Below are 21,857 nucleotides of genomic sequence, written 5' to 3' on the forward strand. Positions count from 1 at the left end.
GTCGTGGAAGAATATGATATTTTATTTTCTCTTTTTACTCTTTAGGTAGAGAAACGCTGGTTGCGTACTAAGTTTATTTCTTTTCATTACACTTTTATATCTTATAGTTGTCAATAGCATGAACCCTCCATTGAGTATAAAGCCATTTGCAAAGTGGCTAGAATCAAGCATGGCCACTCCATTACCATCTTGACCTCTTCCACTTGTAGTAGTCACAGATCACAGACTGAACCCTACCATCATATACTAATTTATGGTCTTTGATGCTTGACATACCGTTCCATAGAGGCCCTTATTTGTAGGGAACTCAAGGACAACAGCCATAAATTCCTCAACAAAATTGTCTGCATCCACAATACATATATGAGATTCCCTATTAAATTTCGCCAACGGCTCAATTCTTCTATTTTTCTTTGTTTCGTCTTAACTTTGCATGTAGTGTAGCTAGGGAATCCCATGCCCTTTTTCTTCGACATTGTCAATTGCTAGCTGTGGTACTTGGAGGAACCATGCACATGAACTATATTCGCAAGTAATAATTATGAAAATTGAAGTGTTGAAATGGAAGCATCAATCATTCTCTACATAATGAAAGAAAGATCATTGCTTATGGTTATAGTATTGAATTAATGGTAGATTCACCCCAAAGTCACCGCAAAAAATGAATGATCAGTTCCTGATTATGTTGGCTTAAACCTCCAGCTTTTATAATGAGAGAGGGTTGTGATGTGGGAAATATTAAATTGGTGATGTTTAGTGCTTTAAGAGCAAAATATTTTTCTTGCTAAATAGCAATCGCAAAAGAAATGTTTTACTATCAAACCCCTTCAAAATTTCTCTTTTTTAACATTATTCATCCATTTATCAACTATTCGATTAATTTTATTCACTGATTAAGTTAAAATAACCCGTATGTTTGATAATAAAATTTATTTTATTCAATTGTGTGAAGATTTAGAATTTGATCGGCTCATTTCGTTAAACACAAAATAGTAATATATAGTAAGGGGAGGGTTATATTTATAAAATTTTTGATTACAAACTACACTATGTACTCCCGGGAGAACACTAGGTTATATTATGTTCTCTCGAGAGTACATAGTGTAATTTGCAAAAATTTATAAAAAAAAGTTTGTAAACGGATCCTTCCCCATAATAAGGGTTTAATGTTTATCATGTTGTAGGAGATAAATTTATTTCTTACGTATAAAAGTATATGGCATCCATATTTTTTTTCTCTCTCTCTCTTCTCTTTACATGAACCCACATAGTGTTGAATAAGTAAACTTGATTTAATTTTTTGGTCCATTGGGCTTAGTATACATTTAGCCCAACATCTAGAAATATCCAAGAGTTATCTAGCCCAAATTCTAGAATAATCAACTCTAGATGTCTTCATCAAAATATCTAGAGAATAGTTGTATCTAGAAACCACCATCATAAATATCTAGGCTAGGAGATTATAGAAAATTCTAGAGAATAATTTGTAGCCCTTAGATGAGAATTGTGTTGGCACAATCCTAGCCATTGGTTAAGGAGGTGCCACTAGTATAAATAGGTGTGTCCTCCATCATTTTGTAACAAGCCAAATTAAGCCAAAAAAGAGAAAAAAGAGTTGTGTAGTAATAAAAGTGTTCTCATCCTCCATATCTTTCTATAACCTTTACTTTTATCAAATATCCTCCTCCCAACAAAGTGGTATCAAGAGCCTTAAGATCCTTTCTAGAGAAATGGCAAGTAGCTAAATGGTTCCTTTCCAAGTCCCTATGCTCACCAAGAACAACTATGATAATTGGAGCATCAAGATGAAGGCCCTCCTTGGATCACAAGATGTGTGGGAAGTGGTAGAGAAAGGCTACAATGAGCCACAAGAAGGAGTTCATCTATCCCAAGCTCAAAGGGATAGCTTGAAGGATTCAAGAAAGAGAGACAAGAAAGCTCTCTATCTCATCTATCAAGGATTGGATGAAGATGCTTTTGAGAAGATTTCGGAGGCAGCCACCACAAAGGAAGCATGGGAGAAGCTACAAACCTCTTACAAGGGTGCTGAGCCAGTCAAGAAGGTACGTCTTCAAACTCTAAGAAGTGAGTTTGAAACTTTACATATGAAAGATGCCGAAAGTATCTCCGATTACTTTTCTAGAATCTTGACGGTGACTAATCAATTAAAAAGAAATGGTGAAAAGATAGATCATGTAAAAATTTGGAGAAAATTTTGCGATCTTTAGATTCGAAATTCAATCATATTGTCACTGTCATAGAAGAAACAAAAGATTTGGAAGCCATGACAATAGAGCAACTCTTGGGCTCCTTACAAGCATATGAGGATAAACAAAAGAAGAAGCAAGGGGTTGGCGAACAATTACTCAAGACACAACTCAACTTCAAAGAAAAGGAAGAAGACTTTGGTAACACAAGAGGACGAGGAGAATATCGTGGTCGAGGAAAAGGTCGTGAACGTGGAAGAGTAGGCTTCAACAACCACTATGCCAATGAAGATCGAAGAGAGAGCTCAACAAGAGGTCGTGGAAGAGGTGTCTCGCAACCAAGACGTGACAAGTCTCAAATCAAGTGCTACAACTGTCAAAGGTTCAGCCATTATGCTTATGAATATAGAACTCCTACAAGAAAAATTGAGGAGAAGGTGAACTATGTGGAGGAAAGGAGTCAAGAAGATGACACTCTGTTGATGGTACACAATGACAATGTAGGAGAACAAGAGAATACATGGTATCTAGACTCGGGGGCAAGCAATCCAGAATCAGAATTCGATATCCAAAATGAATTCGAGTCAGAGAAATCAGAGACTATGGAAGAAGAAAAAGAACATCAAGCTGAAACTGAAGCTGAAGCTGATAAAATTGATGATATGGAAGAAGATACAAAAGATGCTGAGTGGATAAATAAATCCGATTTGATGAAAGAACATGAAGTAAAAAGAGGAGGAGAAGGTGACAGCAAGCGTAGTGGTGATCCTATCGACGTCAATGATGATGATGAGGAACGTGAGGAAGAAGAGGAGAATAAAGCAGTACTAACACTGCCAGAATCAAAGATAGAACCCCAAAGAAATTTCATTTTGGATGAAACAATGACAACCAAGAAAAAGCATATAACAACTGAAGAAATGAAAGTTGAAGGCGTATTCTTTAGAAATGTTGACGACTCATAAGGGCAGACAGTTCAAGATGGAAATGATCAATGTAACACCCCGTTACCGGACCGGTTTGTTATCATTACTTTATGATATTAAGCTCAGTTACAATTACATTGATTAGTTAAAACTACAGATAAACTTTTTCACAAAACATTTTCATTTACTTTTTACAACAAAATCGTAATTATAATCATGTAATAGTCTCAAATCTGAGACCACTTCGCTTAACAATTAACTTTAACCTTTCATTTTGATAAACTAGACATCTAGGGCTTTCCGGAAAGATATTACAATAACCATTTGGTTAAGCATAGCCGGAGTTATTAAACTCGCAATGTAGCTGACAAAACCGAATTTTCAGAATTAGAGCATCAACTTCAATCCTATACTGACATTTATGTACTCATCAAATCGCTCTAATATTTTATAGGGTTATAGCTCTATGTGTTAGCTTAACATAGGTTCAAGCCTCACTCAATTTGAAGCTCTGTAGCTCGAGTTATGCCAATTTTACTAACTCACGTTCGTGCTGAAAACGGGTTGCGCGCTTAAACGCGCTGAGAGCGCTTAAGCGCCCTCTTCGACATGTTTTTTGCCCGACAGAGCACTTAAGCCCGCTCCAACGAGCTTAAGCGCCCATATGCAGAGGAAAATGATATTTTTAGACCACCAAGAGCGCTTATGCTCCCAACTTGGGTGCTTAAGCCCCCTAAGCGAGCTTAAGCCTCCATTTTCAGGCTTAAGCCCCCTCCACTGGGCAAAACACTTAATCTCTATTTTCATATATTCCTCTTGAGGAATTAAACCCCACACACCATATGACTTAATTGACAATCTTATAACATCAATGTCTCAATAATTATATATTCTACACCATTTTATTGTGCAAATAAACATGACAAAATATAACATCACATTCCATTAATTTATCAATATCCATATTACATCCATGTTCTTCAAAATAAATACATGCCAAATGACTTAACTATCAAAAGACATGATCAAAGCTAATTGCCATATACAACAATGCAATTACTACAACAATGATCATGGACTAAGTCCTCCATACTACATCACATGGCCTCAAAATATATATGTACAAGGGATGACATAAATGGCAAATGCATCTAACAATACTAATTTGCATACAACTCAAAATGTCATCATTACATATCACACCTCATAAACCATTCCTCCTCAAAGGAGTATGTGGAACATTCAAGGGGATCAATCCCAAGGTCCAAAGGTATACCTTGCTCTTGAACTTTCCTCAATTGAATACAACCACAAAGGTTGGTCACTCCACTTGGTTCTCTTGCCTCAACCCTATTAATACAAGGAACACAATCAATTCTACAATAAAACAATGGCTTACCATTCAAGAATATCCTTAATTTCAAGCATAATTTACTCAAATATCAAATTATACTAAAATGACAATCTAAACTCATTTATACCGTTTATTTATCATTCCTAGCAGCATTTACAAAGGTACTAAGTCTCCATCAAACTCAAACTTATAAACCCACAAAACACTATTCATCAAAACCTAGATTCATCAAATTTCCATGAAAACAAGAGTTGGATGGTGAAAACTTACCCCAAATCACCTTAGAATACTTGGGGAGTGACTCTTCAAGCTCCAAAGCACCCACAATCACCCAAATCTATCAAATTTTCGAAATGGAAAAGGTGAGATATCTCCCAATACAATGACCCCCAACAAGAACCATGCTATGGGTTTTGTAGAGGATGAAATTTGACACACTTTAGCAGAGATCGTGTATGTACCGGAGACGCCACAAACACCGATAAAGATTGTTTATCTTCCACCAATCCCAAAGCCACCGGACAAATGTGTTCCACAAAATATGACTGGTTTACAAAATCAAATTTAAGAGGGGTGTTGAATAAATAAACTTGATTTAGTTTTTTGGTCCATTAGGCTTAGTATACATTTAGCCCAACATCTAAAAATATCCAAGAGTTATCTAGCCCAAATTCTAGAATAATCAACTCTAGATGTCTCCATCAAAATATCTAGGGAATAGTTGTATCTAGAAACCACCATCATAAATATCTAGGCTAGGAGATTATAGAAAATTCTAGAGAATAATTTGTAGCCCTTAGATGAGAATTGTGTTGGCACAATCCTAGCCATTGGTTAAGGAGGTGCCACTAGTATAAATAGGTGTGTCCTCCATCATTTTGTAACAAGCCAAATTAAGCCAAAAAGAGAAAAAAGAGTTGTGTAGTAATAAAAGTGTTCTCTTCCTCCATATCTTTCTATAACCTTTACTTTTCTCAAATAAATAGGCCCCATATATTTTTATGTATATGTAAAAAATAAATTTATCTTTTACAACATGCGAAATATTAAACTTATGTAATAAATGCGATGCGAGGTTCATCCTGGCATAGGCAAATAGAGCTTTCGCACATTTTCATTAATCCATGAATAGGATCTATATATAAACACACAAATCCAAAGAGAAAATTGAAAAGAATTAGATTTTTTTTGGAGATTGAATGCACTTACTAATTCATGATCTGACAATGAAAACTTCATTCTAAATTCTAATAGAAGAAGTGAAATATTGTAAATGATAATCAAGGGTGTAAAATTTATTATATTTACTATTTTAAAGCCAAATGGGTTCAGTACACGCATTCAACGATACTATACTACATACTACACGCTATCTCTCCTCTTTAGAGAGAGCCAAGTGACTTCTGGTACAAAGTTTTGATAAGATACTTTGACTTTAGTTTTGATCAAAGAATTGAAGAATATTTTTTTAAGATGAACGTGAAGAGTAAGCCAACAAGTTGAGGAGAACAAGTCCCTCTGAGAGTTAACTTTTCCAACAAGAACAAGAAGAAAAAAATCAGTGAAAGGAGATAGAGAGAAAAATTACGGTGTGATTCTGCGTCTTCCGACACATAACAAAGCTAATAGGAACGATGTAAATTAATTTAAATGTATTACACCGTAAATGTGTTAATGCTTTCACCATTATATCATCACTTTCTTATAGCATTGGAGTAGTTTGTGGATCGTCTTTTCTGATATTGCAATCACATTCTTCAAATTTCATTTGCATAAATCCCAAAAATTTGTTAAAAAATAAATTTGTAGGTTCTTTTTTAATTTTATATATAAAAAATGTTTTTTTATTTTAACGTTCAAACAACTTTTTTTTATATAAAAGTGATTTTCAGATCATATATTTAAATGTAAAATAATTTTATCTTTTTAAAAAAATTCTTTTTGAAAAAAGCAATTCATAATTTTTATTTTTTTTCAAAAGCTCATCCAAACATGTCTATGCACACCACAAAATCAGCCAATCAGGTACAAAAAGAAAAGACCATTGGATAGCCATGTCCACTCAACGGCTACTTTTCTTATAAAAAAAAAAAGCAAGGATAACAATGTGAACATCTACATAGTAACCCAGGAAAACAGGGTTGGAAGGCCATGAAGACTACTTTTGCCCAACTTGACCAACTTCAACTGGGTAAAAAGTGCTTATTAATTACCCCATTTGGGAAGGGAATTGGTGGTGCTAAGGAAAGAAATTTAAGCGAGAAGTATAAGTGGCCTTTGGAGACCAATTGCTTGGAATAACACCTTTGGCAGTGAGGCTTCTTCCTGTGGATGTGGTTAGCTTCACAGAGAAAGGCCCTCTTAAAGGTCCACCATTAATGCACCAATTTGCACCCCATAGATGATTCATCTGTATCCACTCACTAGACCCTGCCTGCTAATACAAATATCCAATCACAATAAAATGAAAATTTAGTCTCATTATTTTATTTCTTAAATTTGCATAACACCCTAATTGTGGTTGATATTATTATATACATTGTTCGGGAGAAGCATGAAATGAAATTTTAATTAAAGGTCCCATATCACATGCTTTGAATACAGAATATAGAGGAAAAGGGCACCACATGAGGAACACTCTGGATAGTATTTTTAATAGGATAAAAAGGGTCTCTTGCAACCTTTGGCAGATAATCCAATCTAAAGTACAAAAGACCCAACAGCTGGGAAGTGGCACTGGCACGTGAGCTTTAAAGAGACATATCCTCAACATTTGGAATTGTCCACACTAGCCATGCTTAATTAATAGGGGAAAAAAAGTTAATGACAATAATGTATGCTTTACTGCACGTTTAGGCAGTTCCTTTTGGTTCAAATGGCAACACGTTTCAAAACATTTTTTTCACAGATTCACTTTATCACTAGTTTACTACCTGTTGCACTTTTATTAGATAAAGCAACTGTTGTGGCATCTGATTTTTTGGACACCATAATTCAGGGTTCTTTTCTTCTCACTCTTATGTCATTTTCTTATCTTTCTTCATGTTACTATCTTATTGATGTAGATAATCAATAGGGTATTCAGATTTTATGGAATATATATATATATAAATATAGTGAAAACCATGTAAATAAATATCAACAGCAGCAGAAAGATGTATACCTCTTGTATATGCATGGAGGCAATGTCCCCATCTCCATTCTCAAACACCACCAGAAGTGATAGCCAATAAGGTGTGGATCCTTCATTAACAAGGAAGGCAATATTTTTTCCAGGATACACGCATGTTGTTCTGCAAAAAAAATACAATTTCGGAGGACAAAGGTCGTTCAGTACAAGACTTTTCCCTAATTTCCTATAGGAGAAAACAAAATTTTATGTCATTTCAAATAAACAGTCATTTTGGTGATTTTTTACCTTCTCTTTTTTTTACAATATTTTTTTTTTCTCTTTTCCTAATTGTATGAAAGAAAGAAAATATAAAAAATAACCAAAACACCATTATATCATACAAAGTTGTCATTTAAATCACAAATATTTTTCCTTTATTTCCTTTAACCCACAAAGCATAAAGGTATTCTCAACATGATTTTCTAACCCGTCTTTTTCATGCTTTCTTCTAAGGGAAAATCATTTCTGCTGTCAATGTAGAAGTGATTTTCTCCTGTGAGACACTCATCAATATTTTTTTTTATTTTTTAAAAATGGTAGGATCCACCAAGCAAGTCAATAGTAAATACCAGCCGCAAATGGGGAGGAAAAAAAAAACTTGCAATGACTTTATAAACAAATTATTTGAAAAATACTTTATAGTATATATATATATATATAGGGTTTGTTTTTTCTTAAGTTACTTTAGATAACTTTATCTAATGTTCATTGAAACGACGTCGTTTTGGGACGGAAATCATAGTTTTTTTTGTAATTTTAATTTATTTCAGGGTTATAATAGTCTTTATCATTCTAATTTTTTAATTCTAAAATGACGTTGTTTCGATCAACTTTAGACAAAGTTGTATAAAGTAACATTGGAAACTTTTTTTTCATATATATATAGCAGTTATTTCACATAATGCCATAACAAATCACAGAACTCCGAAAAAATAAAATAAAAAGTGTCATTGTCAAAACTCAAATGCTCACGGATTTGAATCATTTGATAAAAGACCACATTCTAAACCCAAAAAAAGAAAGAAAGAAAGTGACACTGTCAATTGGATGAGTCACACATAAGTGAAGTCATTAGAATTGATTAGTGCTAAGAAGATTGAATAAGTTGTATTAGAATATGTGTTCAATTTTTATTTATATTAAAAATAAAAAGTTGTTATCAAAAAAAAAAAAAAAAAGTTATATATTAGTGAAACCGAGATTAAAATTAAAAAGTGAAAGAATGTGGTTGGTGTACGTGCGTACCTTCGGTAAATGACTGGGATTTCACCTCGGTTCCTGAGTTGACCGTTCTCGCCAGCAACAGCCATGTGGCCAAAGGCGGCGCCACTAAGGTCGAAGTGTGTTCGGTCGGAGGGGCAACCAGGACACTCATCGGTAATTATAACCGTCACGGCTCGCTTCGAACATATGCTGGGGTCCAAGCACTTCACCTTATAGCAAGCACCACACCCTTGCCCGTTCATGAACAATACTGGCCCCACTGCACCTACCCTTGCCCTGAATGGTTTCACGTTCACCAAGCTACCATACCCACATGCTCCTCCTTCACAAACATAACTCATTAACATTAATAATATTAATTATAAACATAGAACATATAGTTATTTTATGTGCTTAATTATATATAACTCTTATAACTAACTCTACTCGTTGAGTCAACTCAGCGAGTCAGTCCCTGGTCTTTAATTACCAGTGCTACCGTCTCCTTCCGGGTCGCCGTACCAGGTGGCGGTTCCTGGATACCAATGTCGATCGAGGACACTGCTCTGAGGTTGTCCCTCACCGCATACTAGCATGAGTCTGAAGAAGAATAAGATTAAAAAAGACACGGCGGAGACATGGTGGCGCTGCATTGTCAGTGAGTGCGAAATGTGTCCACGCGCCGCTAAGAGAGTCAGCTCTGGCGATCTCGGAACTCGAGAAAAACAGTTGCAACAACGATGTTTTATGAGACCGTTAAAGGGATTTTGGGTTTCTTTATAGAAGCCCAACGAGGTGGGGTCCAGCTCAACGGAATAACTATTTTGGACCTTATCATCCATTTGTTTTGCGTATATTTACGAAATGTGCCACTGAGTTGGGTCCCACCGTCGGTTGAGGCGTTAATTCCGCATGTGCCCGCGCGTGTCCTTATGTAGAAGCCAATGGGTGTACATAAGGTTTTGTTTTTGTTTTTTTCCTTTTTTTTTGGTGCCGTTAATTTCGTTTTGTTGTTGAGCCGACGGAAACGGTCGGATGAACAAGAAGGCGAGGCAGTGTGAAACTATTATCTTGGATTTGCAAGTGTTTTGATTTAATTAAATATTAAATCAAATAGGATTCGATTTCTGATCGTATGGAAAAGGCGTTGGTAAAAGAAAAACTCATTTAGGTAATCTTTATGTTTTAGGGGATTAGTCTTCAATTATCAGCTGAGATATCCAAAGTTATATTCAATTAAATATTAAGAATGTATAATTTATTATATTAATGATTTGATTGGATGGATTTAATTACATAAAACAATGGAACAATGATCAGATTGTCACGTTTTTGGCAAAAAATTTATCAATCTGTCATGCAAATAGTATATTTTACTATACTGTTACACTTTGAAGTTTGCTCGGCTGGTAGTAGTCAATAATTTCGTGACATGTGATATATTTTGGCAAAAAAAATTGACGGCCACGTCCACATGTCTAAGTTCGCTACGACTGATAGCGAATTTGGTAGTAATAATTTAGTGATATGCGGTATATCTTCACAGAAAAAGCTGAATGTACTAATCACAACTAATGTACCAATCACCAATTACAATTAATGTATCAATCACAATTAATGTATCAATCATAATAAAAAAAGAAAACAAAAAAATAGGCAATTTAATTAATATATTAATCATAATTAATGTACCAATCACCAATCACAATTAATTTTGACCACAATTAATGTATCAATCACCAATTACAATTAATGTATCAATCACAATTAACGTACCAATCACAATAAAAAAAGAAAAAAATGAAGGAAAATTACTATTTAATTAATGTACTAATCACAATAAAAAAAAGAAAAAAAATGAAGAAAAATAGCTATTTAATTAAGAGGGAGGATATTCTCACTATCAAAATTTTTCACTACCAACTTACTACCTATCTAACTACCATTGGATCAAAGAGATAGAATGCTAAAAAAAAATTGAAGAGAGAGAAAATATTAATCCAATGGTGATTAGATAGGTAGTAAGTTGGTAGTGGAAAATTTTGGTAGTGAGGATATCCCTCCTCTTTAATTAATGTATTAATCACAATTAATGTATCAATTATCAATCACAATTAATGTACCAATCACCAATCACAATTAGTGTACCAATGGGATGAACTTTTGGTTATACCAATTACAATTAATGTACCAATAACCAATCACTTCAGAAGGCTATAACTTTTCATTTAGATATCTAAATCAGGTGATTTTTTATTTTATTTCACATGACTTTTTGTGATCTACGCAATGACACCTCATTTGCATTATTTTATCTTTTACAAATATCGTTTAAATTTGTAACAATGGCATCATAAACAATTAATGTATCAATCATCAATCACAATTAATGTATCAATAAAAATTAATTATGATTGGTACATCAATTGTGATTGATGATTGGTATATTAATTATGATCAAAGTTAACTGTAATTGGTGATTGGTACATTAATTGTGATTAATGATTGATACATTAATTGTGATTGGTACATTAATTAAATAGTCATTTTCCTTCGTTTTCTTTTTTTTTTATTGTGATTAATACATTAATTCTGATCGGGCAACGAGATTGTGTGTCACACAATGCACCAAGTTCGTTACCCCTGATAGCAAATTTAGTCTAGTTAGTTTTTTTGTGAAAGTGTATCACGTGTAACAAAATAATTGGCTAACAAGTTCGCTACTAGTCATAGCGAAATTCGATATGTAATAGTCAGCTTTTTCTGTGAAAATATGCCACATGTGAAGAAATTATTGGCTACAAAATTTATTTTCACTTAGCAAACTTCAACGCATAGTAATTTGATATATAAATATCAAAAATGTGTCACAGTCACTGTACCTAAAACAATGATACAAGTTGTTATAAAAAAAAAAAAAAAACAATGATACAAGTATACAACATGCAGAAATAAATAAAGATGTCAATTAGACAATTTGCTACTAACTTTTCTTCCTATCCTTTTTGACAAATACGGTCTCCTTTTTTCTTCAATTTTCTCTATAGTTATAGTATGACAAAAAGTTTGAAAAAATTGCTATATTTTGCAGATACCATGGGTCTGTGAAGTCTGATAAGTAGTGGACGCCATGTCTCCAATTGAGAAAATTGCGCGCAGGTTTGAGATTTGATTATTGGCCTTTGTAGCCCTCAGGCAACTATTATTCGTCTTTGTTTTTGTTATATATCCAGAATGGTGGACCATATTATATAAAGTATAAACAATAAGACAAGGGGTAAGATATTGTAACAACCAATTAATGCTATTATCAATCAATTTCACCGTTAGATCGATTATATTAATCTAACGGTTATATTTATTTTCATCTGTGTATGATTATGATTCACCAAATTTAATACTTTATATTTATTTTCACCTTTGTATGGTCATGATTTCTTATATTTAATGCTTTCACATTAAATTTGGAAAATCATAACCTATGAAGCACCGACACTTCAAAAATACTGACGTGTCGTGTCCGACACTTCTCGACACTCTCGGACACTCGGACACTCCCCGACACTTCAACACGCATTATAGAAATTCAAAAAAAGGTTCAAATGTTAAGTTGCGTTGAGTTTTTAGTTCCAACTATTAGATTCGTGGGATTACGATTACCATTTTATTGAGTTTAATATAAATATTTGGGATATTTATGTTTCTTTACAAAATTTATGAATATTATAAGTTTAGATACATTTTTTTGTTAAATTATTGAATATGAAATACAAAATTCCAACTATTAGGTTCAAATTTATGAATGTTTTTTTGTTATATTTTTTTATATTAGAAATATTATTTAATATCAAAACGTGTCCTAACGTGTCGAAATCTAACATTTTTTAAAATTAACGTGTCGAAGTGTCGTGTCGTATCGTGTCACGTGTCCCGTGTCAGTATCAGTGCTATATAGATCGTAACCATACAAAGATGAAAATAAATATAACCGTTGGATCAATATAATCGATCTAACGGTGAAATTGATTAGTAGTAACATTAATTGATTGTTACAATATCATATCCCATAAAACAAACATGATTACATATGCTGCTTTTGTAAAGTGTAGGGTATGATATCACAAAATAAAGTAATTTAGCGCCATAATGCAAACTATATAGTCATTTGTTACACCTGCTTGGAACATTGAGTTTGTGAGAGTAAATTCACTCTTCCTGATTCGTAAAGGTAAAGAAATGGAAGAGGGAGTTTAATTAGTTAGCGCCATTATCAAAATCATGGTGTTTCTGTTTCTATCTTGTCTTTGCTTATAGTTTAACTTATCATTAGACCTCATTAATTTTTCCTGAAAGATAGCTCTTCCTACCAGAAAATCCATAGAGTGTTGGCTTCATAGATTGTAATTGGTCCAAGGTCAGCAGCATAATGATTTTTGTTTTGGGGGGGCTTTTGTGAATTGTGCATTAGAATCGTTCGCATTTGTCTACATGCTTGAACAGAAACACAAGCGACAAGTTGCCGGCAGGCTCATAAGTCACAACCTTCCGGAAATTAACTCCATATATATATTTACGGATATTTTTAAATATAAAATTATTTAAAAACTATTATTTTAATTAATAGAATATTATTTTATTAATAATGAAAATTAAATTAAAATATAAAAGATTTAAGAATTTAAGAATTTTAGTTTTAAAAATTTTTAAAATTAATTTCATTGATAAAAGAGTATTTTACTGGTGATTTATAAATATATCTTCATGTCTAATGTTAATTAAAGAAATATGAGTAACAAATAAGGAAATTAAGGATAAAACGTTATAAGGTGTATGTTACAAAATGAGGAAGATATAAGGTTACATGAAAGTGAGAATATGCACAAAGGTTATTTTACTTTTAAAAAATAAGAATGGAATTTATTATGTAAAATTGTATTAACATCAATCAAATGAGGGAATCTTGATGATAAGCTAATTGCATTATTGGCAGAACTATTTACAGTTGAACTTAAATGAAATAAATAAACTCCGCAGTATGTATACTTGTTATTTTATTTTTTTTATATTTGCTCCAATGATTCTATAGATTTTTTTATGAATCAATTCAGTGTTCGAATAGGTTCAAAATTAAGATTTTAATTTTTTTTTAAAAATAATATTAAAAAGAATTAAACACATATTTTAATCTTCATATACTTAATTCTTATACATCAAGTAAAACTAAGAGGTTTGGCACAGTTGGTTATTGTCTCAAGAAGAATGGCAGTTCGAACTCCGCTGGTCGATGTGAAATTCACTTTGGTGGGCGATATATAATTCTTTCCGAAAATTCTGAAAGAGATTGAAAGATCTTCCTTGATTCTGGTGAGATACCGCCATATCGATGCTTACCTCCACCTAAACTTTTTCTGACTAAAAAAAAAACTACCGTCGTTTCATAATATGTATATTTGTTTGATTCCTTCATTATCGGATTATCAAGTATTAGCGGGACATCTAACCTCCAAAAAAAAAGCGGGACATCTAAATCACGTGTATGAAGCTTTTTTTCTTTGTTTTTTTGAAAGTCGTGTACGAAGCTTTTTTCTTTCTATTTTTGAAAGTCGTGTACAAAGCTTTAAGAATCAAAGCATCAAATCAAGCAGAGACATGGAATTGAATGCTTTTAAAAGAGGATCATAGTGAAAAAAAAAAATTAAGCTTACAGAAATCGAATACAGCAACTCATATTAACACACATTTTATTACACACATTCATATCATTAGGTAATCCTAGTGGATAAATCATAGTGAAATTTAACCCGAGTGAAGCTTTCTTAGACTTTTTGTTTATTATTATTATACTATTATTTGAGCTCCTTCCCTCGGCTGTTGTTAAGAATAAGATCTTTGATTTGAAGAATATATTGCAATTAAGCCACCCCTAAATAAATATCATAAATGAATCTAAGTTTTTAAGTTTTAACCAGTCTTCCCGTTTGGCCTTTTTGCCTCCCCGTGCTGCTTCATGATAAACAAAATCAAAGTTTTCTCAATTGTAATCTATGAAGTTCCAAATAAAGGTGCAGCAAATATTAAAAAATGAGTAAATACATTTTTTTTTGTCTTCAACAAATTTCACGATATCCGTTTTAGTCCCTAGCAAATAAAAAGACTCATCTTGGTCCTAAGAAATTTAAAATGGACCCATTTCACTACAAGAAAAACGGCTTTTACCCATGACTTTTTAACCACGGTCAGTTAATATTCTTTAAAAAATTATAAAATAATAAATTTTACTATGCAAATAAAAAAAGTAGTTATTGCCAAAAGCCACCACAACATTGTTTCTCTCACTCGTTCTTCCTTCAAATTCTCAGTCCAATTTTTTCTATATCAAATTCTCAGTCTCGCACTCCGTTCATGATAAACACATGCCATTTTTTATTCAGATTTCCTCTTTGCTTTATTCCAATTTATGCTTCGTTCTAATTTCTTGTTTTCCTATTTCTTTGTTAGGTTTTGGATCTGTGTTTCATTTGCAAAAATGATGACCGTGTCTCATTATCTCTCAATCTCCTGCGCTTCTCTCCTTCGCCATTTGCAGGTTTTTTTACCAATCGCAAGTTTGGCCTTTCAAGCTCTTCAATTTTTTTGTTTAGATTTCATAGACGTTAATGTGAAGGAACGACTTTGTTATTTGACTAAAGATTACTGTTATACACACTATTCTAATGGGGGATTAGCTTAAATTGACTTAATTTGTTATTTGACTAATAATGGCTCTACTTCCTTTACATATGAATTGGTAATTAGAGACATCGTTTACATATGATAGATTACTTACGCTCTTAGAGGAGCCTTTTCCAATTATCTGGTAAGACAAGTATTTTACAGACTTAACTTTATGCAACTGTTTGGAGAATTGGAGATTTTCCTACTTCTATTTGTCCTATGTAAAATCTCTTATCAGCATAACGCATGATTCCAGTTTGTATTCCACTTAGATAACACATGGTTTGTGTGTCTTTGTGCATAAACGTAGGAGCTGAAGTTGATGAGTATTCAATTAGCATGCTTTTTTATAGAATTCTTTTTGTCTTATTGTAATTTATTAGTCATTTACGCCAACGTTATTTTACATTGTCTCATGGAAGTGTTTAAGCATAAAATAGTGAAAAATTTATGAATCTTCAATCATTTTACATAAAATTATTTTAACCCCTAATATGGCTCAAAAATAAAATAAAATAAAATAGTAAAGTAGAGAACTTTCAAGGTTTCTCTGCCTCACCCCTCTCCAAGAATGAAATTGTTATGATCTTTCTAATGACAGATATCAAGGTTGATATATACAAATTCAGGCAATGCTATTCTGGCACTAGCATCAAATGCCATTCACCTGCTCTGGAAATGGCAGCGAAATGACCGTAACTCATCTGGCAAGGTATGAGAACACGTGTAGTTACTTCTGCCAGATTACTACTTTCTATATTCAGAATTTGGAAATAGGAATTATACTATTTTTTGATGTTTATATTTCATTCTGTAGGCCACTGCCGCCATGCAACCTCAGTTGTGGCAACCATCAAGTGGCATTCTGATGACTAATGACATTGCTGATAGCAATCCTGAGGATGCCGTACCGTGCTTTGCTCTGTCCAAAAATGATTCATATGTAATGTCTGCATCAGGAGGGAAGATATCCCTGTTCAATATGATGACTTTTAAGGTAACCTATGTTCCTAGTCATTATTCAATATTACATGTTCTGCAATTTTGCCAATTAACCATTTTCAATCTTCTTGGCTAAGTGCAGACAATGATTCATTGATACTTTTTAGTTCTCGCCCTCGGACCGACATTTAGAGACATCATTTTTCGATTAAGGACGAGGATATGGCTATGCCAAAGCAACGACGCAACAACACCCGCAAGTATGCTTAAGCTTCTGTAAATTTTGGTTTTTGCTCTTTTTTTCATTTTTTTTAATTCCGTCACTGCTATCAATATTCAGTTGTTCTATAATCTCTTCATAGTTATCCCTTTGCATTTGGATTTCTAATCTGTTATTTCCCAATGCCTCTCTTTGTTTTCAATGCTTTATGTTCTGGAATGAACATTAATATGTGGTAAAGGTGCTGTAGAACCTGCTTAATCCTTTGCTATAGAGAGCTATATATAGATGAAGTGCACTAGCAGTTAGAGAAGTGGTGCTCATAATGGGTGGTTATATGTAGTTGAGGGAAGTTGAGAGAAAATAGGGGAGTGAAGTGCTTCATGTAGTGGGGATAAAAATGGAGACCATTTAATTGGTCCATAACACTTTACTTATTTTACAGTAGGCAATGATAAAGAGAAACAATATATAACCTATTTTATTTTGTTGTTTTTGGAGTGGAATTAGTGTGGATTGCATCTTTCATAGTTTTCTTTTTACAGAGGCCGCATTAGTTTAGTGCTACTCAAATGTTGTATTGTTACTTCAAGTGACAATTTTGTGAAGCTTGTGCTTTGAAAAGTGTGTGTAAGGAATATTTTGAGTTTAGATTGCACTACTGGGATTATCCATTTTTATTTTCTAAAATCATTGATTCATGAGGCTGTGGTGGAGCTAGTTTAATTTACCATTTTGCACTGGAGGTTAATCTGGTCGCTGATATAGTGTCAAGTATGTAATTGTCAATCTGATCCAGTGGAAATTTTGGTTTTAATCTTCCTTATCACTGCTCTTTATATTTTAGTAATTCTGTGATAGTAGTGAATTCTTTATTGTGTAGCGTTCTGTCTTTGGGTGTGGCTTGATCATTTCAGTGTGTATTGTGCTTTTTTACTTTTAATTCTTGGCCTAAATTGCCGACAATACTGCTGACGGTGTGACTGAACTAAAACAACATTCTTAACTTGCTATTGCTTCTGATTTGCTTCACAAATTCAGCCTATTTTGGTGGTTAAATTGATATAATATTCTCTTTGACATCAAACTATACAAATATTTGATTTTAGACTGATCATTATGTAGAAAAATAGTTTATATTGTGTCTTTTATCTAACTTTAAAATTGATTCAAAAATAGACCTTAAGTTGACATGTTCTTGATCTATATCTCTGCATAAGAAGTGTCGAATTTGCATATCTTAGTGTCATGGTCTGAAATCCATAAATATTGTAAAGTTTGAGTGTTACTCTGATCAGAGTCCAATTCCTAAACTTGTTATATTTACTTGTCTTGAGTGAAGTCATTTCAAAGCATTTTCTGATTTGTCTTCTGCCTTATAATTATAAGGTGATCCATTCTTGGTCACTAGCTATCTCAGATCTCTGTTCAAATATTCTGATCTCAGTGTGAGTGGCATTGTTTGTATAAATAACAAGTTACAATAAAGAAGTGACACTACAACTACCAGGAGATAGTGCTTCTCACATAAAATTAGTGTTTTTGTACATTTGGGGTCAAATTGGTTACTTATATAATTTCCTTTCTGTCAAAATATCAGATTTTAGTAATTTCTCTTGACTAAAAATTTCTATGCTTAACTTCATTGGTAATTCTGCCTTGAGCTGCACACTAAATAATTTTACAACCAACAATAATTTTGTTCCTTCACGTAAACTTCTCATGCTTACCAAGAAATCCCTTGTCTTTCTCTATCTCTCTCAAGTCTTAAGGTGACTCCGACAGACTTAGCCTTCAATAGGAGATTTTCCCTAATATTTTTTAATAAAATTGATGTGGTGCCTCTTGTCTGTAAGTTTCTATACAAATAAATAGGAGATTTTCCCTAATATTTTTTAATAAAATTGTTACTCATAATAGTAATAATAATAGCAATCGTAACTCACCAAGCCCCTGACATATTTGCAATCTTACCAAGCTCTTCTGAGCATTCAAAATTGCAATCTCAAGAGTTCAGGTAACCATTTCTGCATGGCAATTTTCTCTTGCTCTGCAGCCAAATTCAAAGAAATTAGTTGATTATTCATCTATTGTTGTCTTCGTGGTGACATTGAGTCTTCTCTTCTCCATGTAGCCCATAGTCAAGTCAGCGGTCCTTACCTTATTGTCACGCTACTATATCCCTTATTTACATTGTTTCATCTTTGTCAATAGAAACTTAAAGTCCCTTTGTTACTAGAAAAAAGAAAACTTGAAGTCCCTCCTTTATTTTTTCTTGCATCGTAAAATGCACATCTCACTGTTTATTTACTTTTCCATGTAGTTTTTATTCATGCTTACTTCTTTTCTATTTTATTGGTTATCCTTTTGATATGTTACATGTATCTCACCCAACACCTGTACGTGGCTAATGTAGATTCCTAATATTATTTTGTGTTGATTAGCTTTTGTAGGCCACTTTGTCTTAGTCTAGATTCCAAATATTATATAGTTGTTTGTCACCATATCAATGTAAGATGAATATTTTTTTTTTCTTCTTGGCCGAATACATCAGCTCACAACGTGCTTAAACAGGTTTTTAAAGAAATTGGGTTGTCTTCTTGCATGCACAATAAAACTCTTTACTTATTGTTGTCTCCCACTAATCCATTGGTTTTAATTTTTATTTTTATTATTATTATTATTCAATATCACTTGCAGACCATTTTGAAGTATACATGTTTTAGATAGAGATTAAATGAAATATGGTAGTGTTGTCATCTTTGTTAGCATGTTAGGTGTATTGTTTGAGTTGAATAAAATAATATTAAAAATGCAAAAAGCAAGTTAAAAAGGAATTATCAAACTCATGTCATCATTATTATGCAAAAAGCATCGTACACTTTAAAAAAATATCTTCCTTGTTCTACCTGTTCTTTTCAATAGAATTTATTAGCCTACTTTTTACTTTATGATAAATTCATTAGTTGAATATGCTCAAGTTAATGAAACTTTATGCAATAAATATGATGCTAATGGTGTTGTGAGCTGTAATTAATTCTATTGGAAAGTGTTATCCAATTTTAAGGATGGATTTGTTTATCCAATTTTTGAAACTATTAGAATTTATCCCACCTTGTTCTACCTCGTATATATCTTACCTCTTTTTCCCCACTGTGTCTGTCATTCTTTTTTTCTTTTTGCTTTTTGGTTGGATTTGATGATATTCTTATAAAAATTTCTTTTTTCTTTTAGCATATATATATATATAGAGATAGGATCCTTTGACACCGGTGTCAAATTTGAAGTTTGACACCGGTGTCAAATTTGAAGTTTGACACCTCATCTGAGAGCCGTTAGATAAGAAAAGATCAATAGTGTCACATGCTTATAAATCAGAGTCGTTGATCTTTTTTGATCTAACGACTCTTACATAAGGTGTCAAACTTCAAATTTGACACCGGTGTCAAAGGATCCTGCCTCATATATATATATATATATATATATATATATATATATATATATATATATATTGATCCTGTGAATTTGTGCTACAAGAAGTTGGTTTCATCAAATCTACACAGGAAATCTACGATTTTTAGTTATCTTCTAAGGAGATCAATATCAAGGTTGTTCTTTCACCTTCAACTTTATTGTTTGATGGTTTACTTTTTAATAGGTTGGCACAGAGGTTTATGATTCCCCTCTTACCAGAATTAATGCTTTTAAGGTTTGTTTATATTTTATCTAAAAAAATAATAATAATTTCTTGACATTGAAAAGTTATGTGATATTTTAGCATATCTTATTTAATTTTTTTTATACAGGTATGATTTGCTGATAAGCCCTTTAAAAGGATAGGATGCATACAACAATTATTGGAAGATAGATTTAAAAAATATGTCGTCATATTTTGTTTAGTTGAACAATGGAGTTAATATTTTGTATAGATTTCTTGTGACAATCACAAACTTATAATTTTAGCTTTATTTGGGAATTATTTCTCTTAAATGATTTAAGTGGAAAACTTGATTAACTCCTTTTGTTGGCAAAGGAAACTCCTTCAGCTTATATGGAATGGAAAAAAAAATGAATTTTGAGAAATTGTGTAGAAAACATGATTTACTTATATGAATAGAAAAAAAATTGTATTTGTAAAATTGTATACTCCACTTTATTTTATTATCTTCCTTAATTTTGTTTTTGGTTCTTTCACCAAATGCAATTTTTATTATTTGCTTTTTATGTGATTGGGAGAATTTGTAATATTTTTTTAAAAAAGTTCCTTATAATTAGCCACGGTTTAGTTTGTGGCAAATCGTTTAGCCACGAATATAACGTGGCTAATGTAACACAAACCGTGGCTAATTCAATGTTACCACACTCATTCAGACCGTGCTTAAATGCAAATAACACCGTGGTTAAAATAATGCAACGCCCGTTTTAGCCACGGTTTTCAAACAGTGGACAACTCATTTAGCCACAGTTTTTATCATATTCTGCCACAGTTTTTGCCGTGGCTAAAGAGCATTTTTGTTGTAGTGTTTAGTTGAAATCGTAGTCCCTAACAAATTCAAAAAAGACCTATATTAGTCCCTAAAAGAACTAAAATGGGTCCATTTTAAATTTCTTAAAGACCACGATGGACCTTTTAATTTGTTAAGGACTAAAGCGGGTATCGTGAAATTTGCTGAGGACCAAAAAGGATATTTATTCATTAAAAAATTATATAAGTAAAGAAAAATACGAACGCCCATGAATCACAAATCATGATATCTCTCGAAAGAAGTTTCTTAATACAATTAAAGGGAAGGCTCTGGCCACGTTTAATAAAGTATGATTAAGGGGTAGTTAAAGACTTAAAGCGGCTCCTTATGAATTCCATTTAGTGCTCGGCACTCAGCACATTGCATAACTCTTTCTCAATTAATCAGATTATATTATAACCACCCCATGTAATTAAGTTGTGATTAGTTAACAATGATGGATTTGTGTATAATACAATACAGGCTACAGACTAGATAGAACTAGGGATGTAAATGAGTTAGGCCGGCCTATAGGAGCCTACGACTTAGCCTATATTAAGTCAGACTTGTCCTATTACTGTTCTGGATGAACATCAGTATGGTTATGGTATGGT

The 21,857-nt window shown here is 32.7% G+C and overlaps 2 protein-coding genes across 2 annotated transcripts; one reads left to right on the top strand and one right to left on the bottom strand.

The window, feature by feature from the left end:
* The first annotated feature begins 1,745 nt into the window (after positions 1-1,745).
* Positions 1,746-3,172, top strand: LOC133284573 (uncharacterized). The gene is made up of 2 exons (XM_061481617.1): positions 1,746-2,121; positions 2,229-3,172. Exons 1-2 carry the CDS (start codon positions 1,746-1,748, stop codon positions 3,170-3,172), a joined length of 1,320 nt encoding a protein of 439 aa, XP_061337601.1.
* A 3,554-nt stretch (positions 3,173-6,726) lies between these two features.
* On the bottom strand, positions 6,727-9,515 carry LOC133284598 (expansin-B3-like). The gene is made up of 4 exons (XM_061481659.1): positions 9,353-9,515; positions 8,905-9,205; positions 7,651-7,780; positions 6,727-6,921 (listed from the first exon to the last, which is right to left on the bottom strand). The coding sequence occupies exons 1-4, from the start codon at positions 9,513-9,515 to the stop codon at positions 6,727-6,729; spliced, it is 789 nt and encodes a 262-aa protein (XP_061337643.1).
* Between the last annotated feature and the right edge of the window lie 12,342 nt (positions 9,516-21,857).

The sequence above is a fragment of the Gastrolobium bilobum genome, unplaced genomic scaffold (assembly GCF_033153095.1).
Source record: "Gastrolobium bilobum isolate Gb01-03AN ecotype WA unplaced genomic scaffold, APGP_CSIRO_Gbil_v1 utg21709, whole genome shotgun sequence".
Lineage (NCBI taxonomy): Eukaryota > Viridiplantae > Streptophyta > Magnoliopsida > Fabales > Fabaceae > Gastrolobium > Gastrolobium bilobum.

Excerpts from the sequence above, each read along its gene's own strand:
- LOC133284598 (XM_061481659.1), bottom strand. The coding sequence starts at position 9,515 with ATGCAGCGCCACCATGTCTCCGCCGTGTCTTTTTTAATCTTATTCTTC. Across the intron at positions 9,206-9,352 it reads GGAAGGAGACGGTAGCACTG|GAGGAGCATGTGGGTATGGT; the intron begins GTAATTAAAGAC and ends ATGTTTGTGAAG. Across the intron at positions 7,781-8,904 it reads ATCCCAGTCATTTACCGAAG|AACAACATGCGTGTATCCTG; the intron begins GTACGCACGTAC and ends TTTTTTTTGCAG.
- LOC133284573 (XM_061481617.1), top strand. The coding sequence starts at position 1,746 with ATGGTTCCTTTCCAAGTCCCTATGCTCACCAAGAACAACTATGATAAT. Across the intron at positions 2,122-2,228 it reads ACATATGAAAGATGCCGAAA|ATTCGAAATTCAATCATATT; the intron begins GTATCTCCGATT and ends TGCGATCTTTAG.